The sequence below is a fragment of the Typopeltis vanoorti genome, chromosome 16 (genome assembly GCF_054136105.1).
Source record: "Typopeltis vanoorti isolate ZY-2024b chromosome 16, IOZ_Tvanoo_1.0, whole genome shotgun sequence".
NCBI lineage: Eukaryota > Metazoa > Arthropoda > Arachnida > Uropygi > Thelyphonidae > Typopeltis > Typopeltis vanoorti.
The window spans coordinates 42,822,546-42,838,058 of NC_143564.1; the positions used below are offsets into that span (position 1 = coordinate 42,822,546).

Genomic DNA, 15,513 nt, shown 5'->3' on the forward strand with positions numbered 1-15,513 from the left:
TATTTGTTTATTATTATTATTATTCACATCACGTATACAAATTATACATATTATACTATTCAACTTGTATAATTATGACAATATTTCACAATACAGTTCAATGCACAGTACAATGTTACAAAATAAAATTCTAGTATTACTATCATATTCTGTTGGTACTAACACTTATTATGGCTAATAAAAGGTTTTCTCCTATATGCAAGTAGAATATAATATATTTCGAATGGTTTCAAAGTTATAAGTAATTGGTTTAGAGTAATGCAAGTTAGTTAATGCAAATATGTGTAACCAAGGGACGTAACCATACTGGTTACTAGAAAAGTAATTAGCTTAAAACAGACACGGAGAGTCCGGGAACCGCATCTAAGAGGGCTCCCTTACCAGTTATAATGATGTACATGTTGATATTTTAATTCCTAATTGAATGAACCAATTTGTAAATCAATACCTTAATTGGTTATGATATATGAGTTATAATGATCTCTTATAATATACGTTTAAAATAATTGTCAACATTCTTTAATCCCATAAGGTAGTTTCTGAATCTTTTTCTGAATACATATTCTGCGATTAGAGATTTAATTTCATTCGGAAGTTTATTATAGCTGCTCGCTGCAATGTACTCGAAAGATTTATGAAAAATTTCTTTGTCAGCCTTACGTACTTCCAGCGTGTTTCGACCGCAGCGCAATCCATAGTCTACATTATATACGAAGAAACGTTCAGTGTTTCTTTTTACATATAACAGACAACCATAGAGATATAGTTTCTGAAATGGTAGAATATTATGAACGATATACAGATCATTGGTTGAATGTGCAAAGTCGGTAGTAGTTATGGCTCTAATTATTCTGTTTTGTATTCTTATTAATGGAAGCAGATTGTTATAATAGTCTCCTCCCCAACAGGTAATGCTATATTGCAGTGAAGAATTTACCCAGGATTACAGAAGGAAAAGGCAAAACAGGTTAATACCTGGCAGAGAATGACAAAAGCAAAGAAGAATGGCTGGTTTGGAACTCTGGAGAGAAGCTGAATTTGTGGAGCAGGACAGAGGTGTCTGCAAGAAGCAGATTTCGTCCTTTAGTGCCATGAAGCACGAAGAGAATAAGTAATGGGAGTTTTTTCTGTGTGCAATGTCACAAGTAGAAGTCATGTGAAGTAAAAAAAAAAAAAAAAAAAGCAGGAATGCTGTACTATGATGTGGTCATCATTCCGATGGCGTGTGTTTGTATATGTATAAATTAAGGATACTTTGTCTTCCTGGTATACAATGAAAACCATTGGACGCTTCCATCACGAAATTGTATAACCTCCTATTTTACTATGGGAAGAGCGTAGGCTAGGTTTTTAGCTAAAATATTGATTCCCTGGAAAGGTGAGGTAATAACCTAATTTATGCAAATTTTGGCTTATATCGCAAGAATCTACTATATATTTCTGTTATTTCTTTTCAGTTAACGAACAATTGAACGCTGTTTTTTTTTCAGATATTCTAAAATTATGTATCTAACATTTAATATTTGGAAATTCGTAAGGAAGAAAACCTAACTGTCGCTTATACTTCTGATGCCATTATTTTATTTGACTAAAATTACAAGCTTTATAAAGTCAAGCAGATATACAAACTTGTCAAGAGCAGGCTTTTACAAACATCTATACTTCATGCGGGATTCGTATCCATAGACCGAGGTCAAACAAGCAACAAATTAAACGTCACATTGTAGAGGAATTTGTGAGATTCTCCGATAAAATAGCAATTCTCCTTTAGCCTCAAACTGGTGCTGATCCACGAAGAGAGCAAAGAACTACTCAAAAAATTAACAATTCTTTATCCACAGTTATTCCAACAGACTTCGCGTGAGAATATCTCAAGGAACGTATTTTACATTCTACCATTACTAAGAACTTACTGAAGTTGAACGTATTATCAAAGTATCTGTATATGTCAATATGTTATAAAGGACATATTATATGCCATATTATAAAGTGAACAAATGGATTCCTTTTAATCTTGTTATGTGTCTTCTAAAATGTTTGATTATCCCTAAAGAAGCTTCGGTGACAAGCATTTATTTGATCTTTATGAAATACCTCGTACTTAGAAATCTACTACACATTCATGAATGACACCAGAGGAAAGGTCCTCTCATGGCAAGTGATTTTAAGAAAAGATTTACTAAAGATCTAAGGAAAAAATACCTATAAATGAAAAAGGGTCTTCATTAAAGATGCTAAAGTAATAAGGGAGTAAAATAGATCAGCGTGATACATTTACCGTAAAACTTCATTCTTCCACCAATATGCAGTGCAAGCGAATTTTTAAAGAAATGTTAAGTTGATTAAGTCCAACTCCCCCCCCCCCGTAAAATGGTGATGGAGTCAAAATTATTCCTTTAGCTCTTGAAATGTATATTTAAAAAAAAAAAAAGCCTCTCCTCCTGCTGTATGAAAAGCAGGATTAATATAAGAAATTTTGGTACTATGGGCAGAGAACCAAAATTATAGAAATGTATAATTTTAATTACAGAAAGCCTCTTTACTCGCAGTTCACGTAGAACTTCGAATAAAAAGACTATTATTCCACTCGAAAACTTCCCCCATCATTGTATTTAATAAATGATGGAAAAGAGTAACAGTCATAAGAGTATCATTCATCCGCGAGTAGTGGGATGAATGGCAAACGCTCTCATTTCCGAGTTTTTGAAGGTGTAGTCTATTGGATGCAGGACAGAGACACTCTTTACTAGAACAAGGCCTCCAATGATGCTTCCGAAAGTGGCCTCATCTATTTATTACGTCTCGATTTCTAATCTTTTATTGGTTATCCATCTGCTTGCGTTATTTTCCAGTACTCTCCTTTTCTTAAAGAAAAAAAAAAAAAAGGACAACAACGGTTGTTCACCCATATCGACAACTCATACAGAACTCAGCATTTGTCACCCAATTCCTTAGGTAAATATCGTCTTTTATCCAGGTTGTAAAGTAATAAATGATGAGTAAGAGTGACAGCCATAAGTTTTTAAAGTAGATGGTCATGCTGTTTTGATAGGTTTTTATCTGTTCACGAGTACTCTGAGCAACATACTTAAATGCGTGTATTCGCATTTAAGTATGTTGCTCAGATTATAACTTTTTTTTATTTTAATTATACAAACATTATACTTTTTTTAAAAAAAATTTAACGTGCATATTAACGCAATATTTCCTTCAAAATTTATAACATTTGTAGAAGATAATATATAAGTACCTTATTACATGCTGTTTTGATATAGCTCTGCTATATACATAACTTCCGAACTGTAAGTTCAGGCAAAGTATGGCTATGTGAATCGTGGAAGGAAATTCTTCGGGATATGTTTGATAATATCAAAGAAATGAAAACGAAAGAAAAACAAAAGTAATGGTTGTCAGGAAGAAAGGAAAGATTGAAAACTAAATTCAAAACTAATAAACGCATAAAGTACCGCTCTTAACATCGAAGGAACAAAAGCTGCCACTTTTTTTTTTAGAACATTATCAGTCTTTTTGTATCTTATAATCATTTCCAGCAGTCTTCCAGCTCTTCTTTCCTCTTTCTCATTTGTCAATCTTCTGTTACGTTATGAAACGATCATCTGTATATTTTTTCCTTGCCACAATTTCAATCCTGGCCCAGTGGCGGACCTAGAACTTTTGCCGCCCGGGGCGGTCTCCAATTTGCCGCCCTTTCTAAGTCAAACAAATGGTGGTTTTTATAAATTAATAAACATAAATAAATAATTGTAATTGAGACAAACTATAGGTGGGGGCTTTTTTACCATTGGATGCCATATTTAAATTAGGCAGTAATAAAGGAGGCCGCATAAGTTGATATTTCGTGGATAATTCATAATTCGTGGAAATCGAATAGTAAACTTATGAAGTAAACAAGTTGTTTTTTACAGCTATAACTAAATATAAAATACGCCACCCGGTGCGGACCGCACCCATCGCCCCTCCCTAGGTACGCCACTGTCCTGGCGGTATCCTTTCGTTTTAATGAATTTTAGCATTTATCCGCTACCTACAGAAACTTCGAAACTGCGCTACCAGGTCTTAAACACCAATAAAATGCAACAATGGGGGACACTATCTGAAAACAGAAGAGTTATTTGTCTTCAATCATGCCATGGCAAATTATTCTTTAGGTCATGTAAGTTTCGTATACCATAAATTGCTTTTCGAAACTTTCTGTAGTTCAGAATATTACCTGTTCTGATCAGCGAAAGTTCAGCTAAAACTAAGGAGCATGTAGTAAAAATCTACACGCATTTTAATGTCAGAATTAAAATGCGTGTAGTTTTTCTTAATTTTTTATAAAATAATCAGCTTATGAAAACAAATCCAATCGCATTATCTGATGTGACTGAATATAACAGGTTATTATATCATTTCCCTCGATGTAATTAAAAATTTAATTAAAAATACTGTAATGAACAATTTCAGACAAATTATTTTCGCCATAACATCTGCTTTTACGATGTACCGAGATAATACAAATGCATTATGCTGGAATAGTATACCAATGACAACAAATCCCACGAAATTTTAAGATTATATTAGACTAGGTTACAGGTTCTTGAAATGCTATGCAAATTAAGTCGTTCAAGATCGTAAATAGAGATCCGCAGACTCGTAAATTGAAATCAGTATTGAATTATTGGGTAAATCATAAAATTGTACGTTGTGATTAATGCGTGCTACTTATAAGAAATTCGGTATTGTTTACATATTAGCTGCGCGTTTTAATCCACCTGTTCGAGGTAGTGGAATGTTATTAAACCGCAAACATTAAGTTTCCGAGTTTCCATTCAATATGTGCTACGTATGGTTAATATTAAGCATTTGTGGTATTGATAAGCATGGTTGAAGGCATCAAGAAAATAATCTTATCATAAGTTTAAACTTATGATCAGATTATTTTCTTGACGCTTTCAACCGAAAGAGAAGCGTCGGGTTCTTGTCAAAGCCAAATTGTGACTCAACATAGTGCAGGCAGCATCCGGTAGGCTACCGAGAACACGAATTCTGTATTGGAAGCGATACTGGGTACTTCACGGCTGGCTGCCTGCAGGAGTCGGAACTGTAGCAAACAGCTTCACGAGCAGCTGAGCTCGTTTCCTTTCCTGTGTCCTGGCATTATCCACAGGAAGTACACCGCTGTCGCAAATTTGCTTCGCACAAATCTCACGGAATCTGGCTCTTTAACAGAGCGATTTAATTCTGCTGTTGCTATCACGATGACAGTGACAACCTTTTTAAGAAAGTGGAAATCCATGTGAACATTTCTATGATAAAACTAAAAGTCGTTTACTGGATGTCCATATTACTACAACGAAATCAGTTTTTATTTTATTATTTTTAATGCTATGCCGATTATCAATCGGAAGAAGAAATTTTCATTGAAAAAAACAACTACAAGGTTATTCATGTTAGAAATTTCTGTTATACACTAGTTAAGTGATATGATGATTGCCATAATGTCTCAAGTATCAAAACGAAGTGTGATATTCAACAATGTGTTTTCTACCATTGCCTTAATAACTTCAAGCATCTTATCCGGTAAGTTTCTCTCTAAATGTGGTTAGCAAAGTGAATTTAGAAAAAAAATATATATATAATTATGTTATGCAAGAGCCTCAATGTTTATATGCTTTTTTCTCAAAAAATAAACAACTAGAAGAAAGTAAGTCGCACCATTTTAAGTAATATTCATAATTATACAAAAGCTATTCAATCTCTCTGATTTCCTACTGTGCCTTTTTTTTTTTTTTTTTTTTTAATTTATCACACGGAAAGATTTAAGAGAAAATAAATCGGGGAATTACAGGAGAGACAAAGTCAGGACATCTTGTCTATTATACAATACAAATCTCACAAATCAAATTTGCCGTCTATCTCAGAAGTAGCAGTGATAACAAATTTTCTGCTATCCTAACAGATACTGTACTTAAACTACCTAGGTATTAAAGAAGATTTTTTGTAGTCGCAGGCATGGGGACTTCGATGAATTCATTCATTCATTCATTCACTTTTTTTATTTATTTATTTTTTTACTGGTGTCTGATCGCTTATTCACTGATCATCTAAAGTATATTATCCCATTTTTATTTTGCTAACCTATCCTATGATTTGAGTAGGAACTCAATGTTGATCTATTACACAGCATAAGAAAATCACTTGGGCCGGTCGTTGTTAAAATCCTGCAGTAACAACAACAACAGAAGCAGTAATAACTGTTTTATAGAAGAGAAAGTCCAAAAATTTTACAGTTACAAACTTAGTCCAACTGGTTTAACATTTAGGATTTTATAAGGTAGAGGGAATTACCTTTCAGCATATCCGTGTACAAACTAAATTATGAAAAGAGATATTATTATATTGATCTGCATTATATATTGCATTTTTCTTTATTTTAATAATGTAAGGTAAGGATGATAGATTTAGCTTTGTTCATGTGATCAGTGAGTAAAGAGACAAACGGGAAGACTGAAACATTTGTTTTCAATTACGTCGTGAAAATCAGCAGAATAAAAGGGGAGAATACAGATTCTACCTACTGAGGTAGGGATTGACTTAGAGAAACACAGTAACCGTTTACTGTTTTTTGAAAGAAATATTAGCGTCTTTTAATAATCAAAGAAATCATTGATGATGAAATGCTGATATTAAATCTTCAACCCTAGTTAGTCTTCTTTAAGATAACGGGTTTCTTCAAATCATGATCACATCCAATCAAGGGTCATTCACAATCCAACTTTAAGCTTATCCTGTTAACTCCATTTCTTCGTTCATTCAAGCCCGTCTTTCACTTCCTGTGCCAGAAGCTGCTTTTCTAGAATTACAATTTCCAATGTTTAAGATCAGTGATTTCCTCTTATGAATAAAGCCATCTGGTATACCACCTTACTTAAGACCACTCATAAAGAGGCGCTTATCTTTCACAAGAACTTTATATTCTGTTAGTCATTTCGCTACTTGAAAAAAATATTCGCCTTCCTTGAAATGTGTAGCTCCGGCTCTGCGTATCAGAGATAGGAGTGTAATATTTTTAACCTATCCAGTTTTAAATTTATCCTAAACTTCTGTATAGCGCTATAAATGTGGGCATTTTCAATCTACATCTACCTAGTCAAGAGGAGGTGAAGATATAAGAATGGATTTAATAAGAATTGAAGAGGAGTTAATTCACGTTCCAGTTTATTTTAAAAATATACAAAAATTTATTTTTGCAAAATATAAAAAGTTTTTCTGAGCATAAACTTTACAATAAATCCTCCCCCCCCCCCCAGATTTCTCGCATGTATTCGTCACTGATAATAGTCGAAAGGCCACACAGTGGAAATAATTTAAACGATAACCAACATACGTTTATTTACTAATTATCAAAATGGCTTATCGCAATGAAATCATACATAAAAAATTGACCAAGAGTAGGAAATAAACAAATGTTTACAAGCATACCCAATTCCAAGTTCCTAATCAACTTCACGAAAACCAGCACTCCACAAATAAACTGATAAACTAGTATATACCTCTTTCTCAGTATATTATCAATAATTCAACTATTTCTTATATAGTACTTCCTTTGCTAACTAACTACATTCAGAGTTTTTTTTTAGCTTGTTCATCCCTTACAATCTAATTTTGATAATCGACTAATTACGTCTTAATAAAATTGTTTTGAATCTACTGACTTAAAAAAACTACGAAAGTTTTTTTTTCCTGAATCCCACCTATAAAAAGTGACAAAAATGGAATACAAACCCCAAGCAAATGTTGGAGAGTTGTGCAATATCCCACAATGAGGGACAGACTGCACTCTTTGTGGGATTGGTGATGTATTAGATTTTTTTTTTTTGGAAACTTTCAGCTTACCACGAGTAAAGTTTAGTCCATTAGGATAACATTATGAACGCTACCTAATCAACCTCTGTACGAGAATAATCATAACTCTGCCTCAGCTTCCTTAACTAAGTTGGCCTAGACAATGACTTCGGTTGGAATGATGGATGGATAGATGGGTTCGAATCCCATCTAGAAAGTGAAGAACATGCAAGAATTTTCCAATATCGTGTGCTAGTTGGCCAAGTGGTTAACGTATCAGCTGTCAAACTTGCAGCGGGTTCGAATCTCGTCGTGGACATGAATGCTTGTGATTTTATTTAGATGGAACTAAATTTCATCACCCGCAGAAAGACCGGTTCCCCGTTTACTTATTGGAAAAATGAAGTGTCTTGATAAAGTTTCATGTTTGGTTTCAAAAGCACGACTTCCGGCCATTGTAAAAAATAAAACACACAACAAATAAATAAAATGAAAAAATTCTTAGCCCGCTCATGGTAATGATGTACGAGGTTTAAAATCTTTCGTAGGTGGGAGATATTAAAAAAATATAAAGGTGAGTTAGCCAGCCTCATATAGACGTAGAAGTGTTTTTTTATCCCGCAAAGCAAACAATCCGGCCAGACGAACACACGCACTTTACATAATAAACTGGCCACATAGTTTTCGCTCGTTGAACTTCGGCTATAATTCTCAACAACTTTGTTCAATGACAGTTTGGCTTTTGAGGAAAATTTGGAGTTCTAGGAGGAAAAGCAAAAACAATTTCAAGATCGACTCAATCAGTGCTGAAGATTATTAAAAAATAATCAGTAGCAAGTGAGCTGTATGAGAGTATCGTTATTGTGATTCGATGAAAATGATATGTGCAATACCAGACGATTCTCCCTATAGTTTTAAGTCTGAATAAGCAAAGGCCATACTGTAGGAGAGAATCATCTAGTATTGCGCGTATCATTTTCACCGAATCATAATATTGATACTCGCATACAGCTCACACTTTTGAAGAGAGACCAAAGCCAAATTACTGGCAAACTAACTACGTCTGGCATAATTTCACGCTAATACTTCATAATTTTAAATTATGAAGTATATAATAATTTTTGAGAAGTAAACTGCTGCTATTGAATAGATTTCAAAATAATTCATCTGACAGAAATAACTGACTACTTTAAACCACAAGAAAAGAAAAATAATATTATACAGTAATATCCCGCATTAAGACGAACCGCTCATACGACGCTCTTCGAGTATGACCAATGCCCATTTATACAACGCTGCATTCGCCTCATACGACGCTTTTTTAGCGACCGTGAATCAACCGCTGCGCAGTTTTCCTACTTTGTTTTTCTGTGAAATTACAAACTTCTTATAACTATTTCATTTTATTTTCGTTAATAAAATGAAATAGTTATAAGCGGTTTGTAATTTCAAAAACCAAGGAGAGGTGAGTATAATGAGTAAAGTAAATGAGGATGGAAACAACACAAACAGGGAAACGGGAGGAAGTCAGGGCGGACGGGGAGACAACTTCATCAAACGTGTATGCTGGATTCAGAGGTGAGTGTGAGAAAAAAATGATCGAGATGGCCTGGGATAGGAAGGGAGAGTTTGGTGTGAGAAAAGTTGTAGAATCGGTGGCAATATAGAGGAAGGGACTGGGGAAGGCATTGAAGAGTCGCATGGGAGAAGTGATGTCCGTAGGACTTGTAGAACCGGAAATGATTTGTTATGTTTATTTGCTGATGCCAGAAGTATCCGAAATAAGGGGAATGAAATTATTGCATTGATCGAGTTTATTCGCCCCAAAATTGTTGATATAAGGGAGACACAGTTAGATGAGGATATTGAGGCGGTATAGTGCGAGGTAGAGGTGAACAGGATGAAATATTTAGTTGGGTGTTGCTATACGTCTGGTATCGTAAAGTGGAATTAAAAAAAAAAAAAAAATCAATCTTTAAGCAAATTAGCCTGATCAGCAAGAAACGAGTGATGATTATAGGTGACTTTAATTATGATAATATAGACTGGAATCAAGAGACATCTGAGGCAAAGAATGAATTTCTAGAGTTTTTCAAAGACAATTACCTTTGGTAGTACGTAACAGTGAGTACACGACGATCCAGGTATACTGGATTTGATCATCTCATCAGATGATATTATAAATGGAGTGTCAGATCTTCCACAAGTTGGTGAGAATGACCACGCGGTGATCACTTGCAGGGTGGCCAGCCATATGAGAACTTCTGTTAGAAAAGGGATATATGTGTGGAATTATAAGGCTGAACATTATGAAAAGCTCAGGAAACAACTTTGGGCAATAACTTGGAATGAGGAACTGGATGGAAAGGATATCAAAGCTGCTTGTGCCCTAGTGAATAACTATCTGGTGGAGGCAATATCAGAATGTATTCCATAGGTCAAGAGATTAAATAGAGCAGGTGCGAAATGGGTGAATCAAGAGGTAAGGCATGCAGTTTGGAAGAAGGTGTTATTGAAGAAACACAAGATGAGTGGTTATAACAACCAGTTACATGAAGAGTACAAGGAGAAGACGAAGAAGGTAACTGGCTTGATAAAGGCAATAAAAGTGCAGTAAGAGTAGCAATTAGCTAATGAGGAAATTCCAGAGAATTTTTTGATATGTGGCTAGTAGAAGAAAGAATGATTATGGAAGAATGGCATTGACGGGTGAAAATGGGGAAATGATCACCGCTGCAGAGGATATAATTGAAGTATTTAATGAGCAATTCATTGTCGCGAATGTGACTTCATGCAGAACTCGAATGGAATGAGAGGTGAAGAGGAGGAACTGCTAGTAAGTGAGCAGGAGGTATGTGAGGAATTGAATAAAGTTGATGTTAATAAGACTGTAGGTCATAATATTTCGCTACGTGTTTTGAGGGAATGTTCTGGAGAATTGACAACAGCTTTTACATATCCTTTTAACACGTCTTACACTGAGCCAAGTTCCAAAGGAGTGGATAGAAGGCAAAATTGTTCCGATTCATAAGGGAGGTGATAAGACTAAGGCTTTGAATAACGGGCTAGTCTGTGTCTGGAGTTGTGGTTAAAGTTCTAGAGAGGTTGGTTAGGACCAAGATTCAGAAAGAGGTTGACGATAGAAAAATATTCTTTGATGGCCAGCATGGGTCTGTTAAAGGAAGATCGTGTTTTAGCAATCTGCTTACTTATTATAATAAGGTGAAAAATACACTGAATAAGGGCGATATACATAGTGGTATAAGGGTGTTTCAAAAAGAATGACCCGATTTCAAATAATTATATTTAATAATGAAAATGTGGTACATTTACAAAATAAATTACGAAGTATGAAGTAAGGCTTGAAGTTTCACTCACCACAACTACAAATGCTTAATGTGCCCTCCACCTGCTGCACGGACAATATAAAGCCGATAGCTGAATTCATCCCAAACGCGTCTGAGAGTGTCTTCTGTCACAGAATTTATTGCAGCCATGATTCTGGTTCAGCTCATCCAAGTCAGCGGGTAATGGAGGAACATAAATACTGTCTTTTACGTATTCCCATAAAAAGAAGTCACAAGGTGTGATGTCTGGAGATCTTGGAGGCCAAGAGTGTAGTGCCAAGTCGTGGGGTACCGTGCGTCCAATCCAACGTTGAGGCAATGTTTCGTTTAAAAACCGACGAACTTGGAGGTTCCAATGTGTCGAAATATTTACGTATTAAAAAAACCTATTACTGAGGTTTTAAGTGTGTTTATTTAGTCATTTGTAACATAACTATCAGTTATAATTTCTTCATAATTCAATTACGCTGACAAAATATTTACATGTAAATTTTAATATGTTTTTTTGGACGTGAAAAACATAGTAAAATGTTACTTTTCTTTGTTAAATAGGATTATTTAATAGAACATTATAGGTATGTAGTATAAAAGTTCTGAAACTGTATACAAAAAGTCTTTGGAATGTGTTTTTTTCTTAATTTTTAGATAGTTTCATAAACTGTCGCCATAAACTATTTAGATGACACTTTTCTCGAAAAATTTATATTTAAGTACTTTTTCGAACGATTTATAAATAAAAAGAAAAGGGCAGCAACGAAACTAAAGTTAATCCACAAAATGGAAATAAGTAGCATGCTTTGGGAGGGAGGGAGAAAGAGAGAGAGATCTATCAGTCAAGTTTGTTTGCAGATGATACATGCGTTTAGACGAAGTTACGGAATTGATCCACCACTGGACAAAAACTTTCGTCGCTGGTATCAACAATTTCAAGAAACAAGGTGTTTATGTAAGGGAAATAGTCTTGGACGACCACGCACCTCAGAGAGGAATGTGCAACGAATTCAAGAGGCTTTTCAGCGAAGCCCGCGCAAGTCCACTCGTCGTGCTAGCCGAGAACTTACCATCCCTTATGTGACTGTTTGGCGTGTGTTACGACGACGTTTGCTTATGAAGCCATACAGATTGCAACTGGTGCAAGCTCTTCGTGTAGGTGACAAAAAAAAAGAACAGATTTTTGTGCTAATTTGTTAGAGGACATGGAGGACGACACCTTCCTACAAAGGTTGATTTTTAGTGATGAAGCAACCTTTCATAAGCGGTGAAGTTTCGCGCCACAATGTTCGCATATGGGGACTTGAGAATCCATATGAAATTGTATAACATGAACGTGATTCACCAAAACTTAATGTTTTTTGCGCGGTTTCTGTTAGAAAGATTTATGGTCCTTTCTTTTTTTGAGGAAAACACTGCTACGGGAAACTCCTATCTTGAAATGCTGCAGGACTGGCTTCCACAGCTGAATAAAGAATCTGAAGATTACATTTTTCCACACATCAACTCAGACAAGAACAAGCCCATAGGATCCCCATACCTTATGTCAAAAGGCATATCAGAGCGATTTTCAAAAATTATGAAAAAATACAATCTTGCTGCGACCTACAAACCCATCAACCAGATCTACAACTTGTTACCTTCGCCTAAAGACAAACTGCCACTTCTGTTACTACCTGGCATGTACGAGGTACCATGCTCCTGAAACTGTCGTACTTTGGGCAGACAGGGAAGATCTGTTCTTAAACGCATCTCTGAACATCAAGATCACATCCGTCTCATCAAGCCGCAGAAATCCGGCCTCACCCAACACGGAGTTGAAAACCCAACCCATAGGATCCACTGGGAAAAGACCAAACTTCTACACAGATCTTCATACAAACATGAGCGTTTATATAAAGAAAGTGCTGGAGCCCTACTTCACAGACCCAATCTAGACCGCAATGATGTTCTTGCCATTCCTAAAGTATGGGAAATGGTCATACAAAATTGTGTAAAATAATTCAATTTTAATTTTATCTAAATAATCTAATGTTTTTTTTTAACGCTAGAAAGCTCTGTTACACGCATTGTATTCATGCGCCCTATCTGCATGTTATTCCTAGTATTGTTCTCAACTGTACTGACGATGTCCTAAGACACTAGGTCGAAATATTCACGTATTAAAAAAACCTATTACTGTGGTTTCACGTGTGTTTATTTACTCATGAATTCTCCACAGGTTTCTTTATATAATTATGTCACAAACACGACTAAACCGTCATGAAGTATTTTAATTTCGTTTATCAGGTATATTCAGACGTGACATGGAATTAGCAGACTTCCCTCCACACGCATACGCACTTGACACTCTTCTAGCATATGTCTTATATATGTTCATCTATAGCACCACCGTGCATATGCGGGTGTGTTATGCAGCTCATGCTTGATAATACTGTTCATATAAACTCCCACTAATTCTTCTAGCTTTGGCAATTAAACTATCCTTCTTCTTCTGACTTTCGATTCCTACACGCTACTAGATTCTTTTGTATAGTTCATGCCAAAGTACTGGAATGAGAAAATGCTTCAAGTTTTCAAAAGTTTCTATCCCATGTGTCTACATATATTGTTATCTAACAAACTCAACATAAGAACATTCTGACTCAGGACCGCATGGCTATTCGTTCTTAAAGGAAGAGGAATATTGATTCAGTTCGACCACTGCTATTATACCAAGTACAGCATAATTATAGCGTTCGCTGATTTACTTATTCCCAATTGAGATTTTAAGACCCTGTTCTGTAACAATAGTTTAGGATCTGAGATAAAGTTGTGGGACGCGCAGAAAGGTTGTCATTTATTTTTAACCACGTGCAACTTTCTTAGTTTCCATATGCAGTGATTTATATTACATCTGTCTATCTATTAATGAACGTTTCCATTTGATTTTCTTGTTGTTCTTTGCCAATTTTTAAATATGAATAACACTAGTTAATAATAAAGAAATGTGTTTGATTGATAAAGTGCAGTTATTTGATGGGAGGTCGCGAGAAGAAAACGTTTCCTTCCTCTCTATAATTATAGAGAGGAAAGAAACGTCATCTAGGTCGCGCTTCTTAAACTTTTTCCACTTGTGACCCCATTTCACCCAAGAAATTTTTACGCGACCCCATTTCGTCCGAGAAATTTTTACGCGATCCAGGGTATATAAAATTAGGTATACAGATCAAACATTTACTGATAATAAATCATAAAAAAAATTATTTTAAAACAATTTGGTATACATATAAATCTTACCATTTACATAAAGAATTACAAACAATAGCCCCTAATTTTGTGGGTTCAGAAACTTTTTACTGTTGCCAAATTTATCGCGATCCCCACATTCGGTTACGACCCACAGTTTAAGAAGCTCTGATCTAGGTTAACGCTTGACCGGTGCCGGTATTATTGGCGAGGGGTGGCCGTTTGTAATGGCTGAGTTGATGAGATCGCCGGGTGGGATTTTACCTCGAAACGAAAAGCTAGCAATGACTAGGCCCAATTTCACTCGTCCTTTTCAATATTAGCAATGGACCAGCCGTTGGTCAATAATGATATTATTAGCAATAAGAAATTATTAAACCAAAACCATCCGCTGCAAGATCGATGTCAAGAACACAAACTGCATCAAAGGGGGGGGGATGCCCTTGATGGCATCGTACAAAGAAGAATAAAATTATTATACCAGAGTAATAAAATCAACTCTTAACAATCAAATAAATGTGCCTAATTACTGATTAAGTATTGTATTGTATACAATTATACAGTTACGCCGACCTGGTTGGCCAAGTGGTTAGCGTATCTATCCGCTCTCCAACAAACAAGCTGCGGACACCTATATCATGCGACGTGGGCAAGATTTCAGGGATTGTCCTTAGGTGGGAAATGAATTTCGTCACCCGGTGGGAGATCAACGTCCTGCTTACTGGAGGCTTGAAGTGGCTTGAAAAAGTTCCATGTTTTGTCTCTAGAGCAGGATTTCCAGACCAGGTAAAAGTGAATAAAATACAAAATAAAAAATATTAAGAAATTAGAAAAAATCCTTAGCCCATCCATGGTGCTAATGTACAATACGTTTACAACTTTTCGTGAGTGGGAGTCACATAAATTTTTAAATATATATATACACACACACACACACATATACACAAAAGCAGTGCTCTAATTTAGCATATGCTTCAGACAACACAGTAGTAATCACTAGAATACTGATCCTGCAAGATCTGCACCGTATCTTACAGATAATTTTCAGACTAACACAGCTGTGATAAATTCGATATAGAAATGATGAATTAAATGATGA

The 15,513-nt window shown here is 35.4% G+C and overlaps 1 protein-coding gene across 2 annotated transcripts in view; it reads left to right on the forward strand.

Annotated features, from left to right (window-relative positions):
• The first annotated feature begins 5,129 nt into the window (after positions 1-5,129).
• Positions 5,130-15,513, forward strand: part of LOC150097975 (vascular endothelial growth factor receptor 1-like) — a 354,137-nt gene continuing 343,753 nt past the window's right edge. For both annotated transcript variants that reach the window (XR_016549608.1, XM_090406574.1), the window contains exon 1: positions 5,130-5,583. Coding sequence is in view for 1 of the 2 variants with exons in the window: in XM_090406574.1 (XP_090262700.1) it covers positions 5,487-5,583 (97 nt within the window). In the remaining variant the exon portion in view is untranslated. The remainder of the gene's footprint in view (positions 5,584-15,513) is intronic.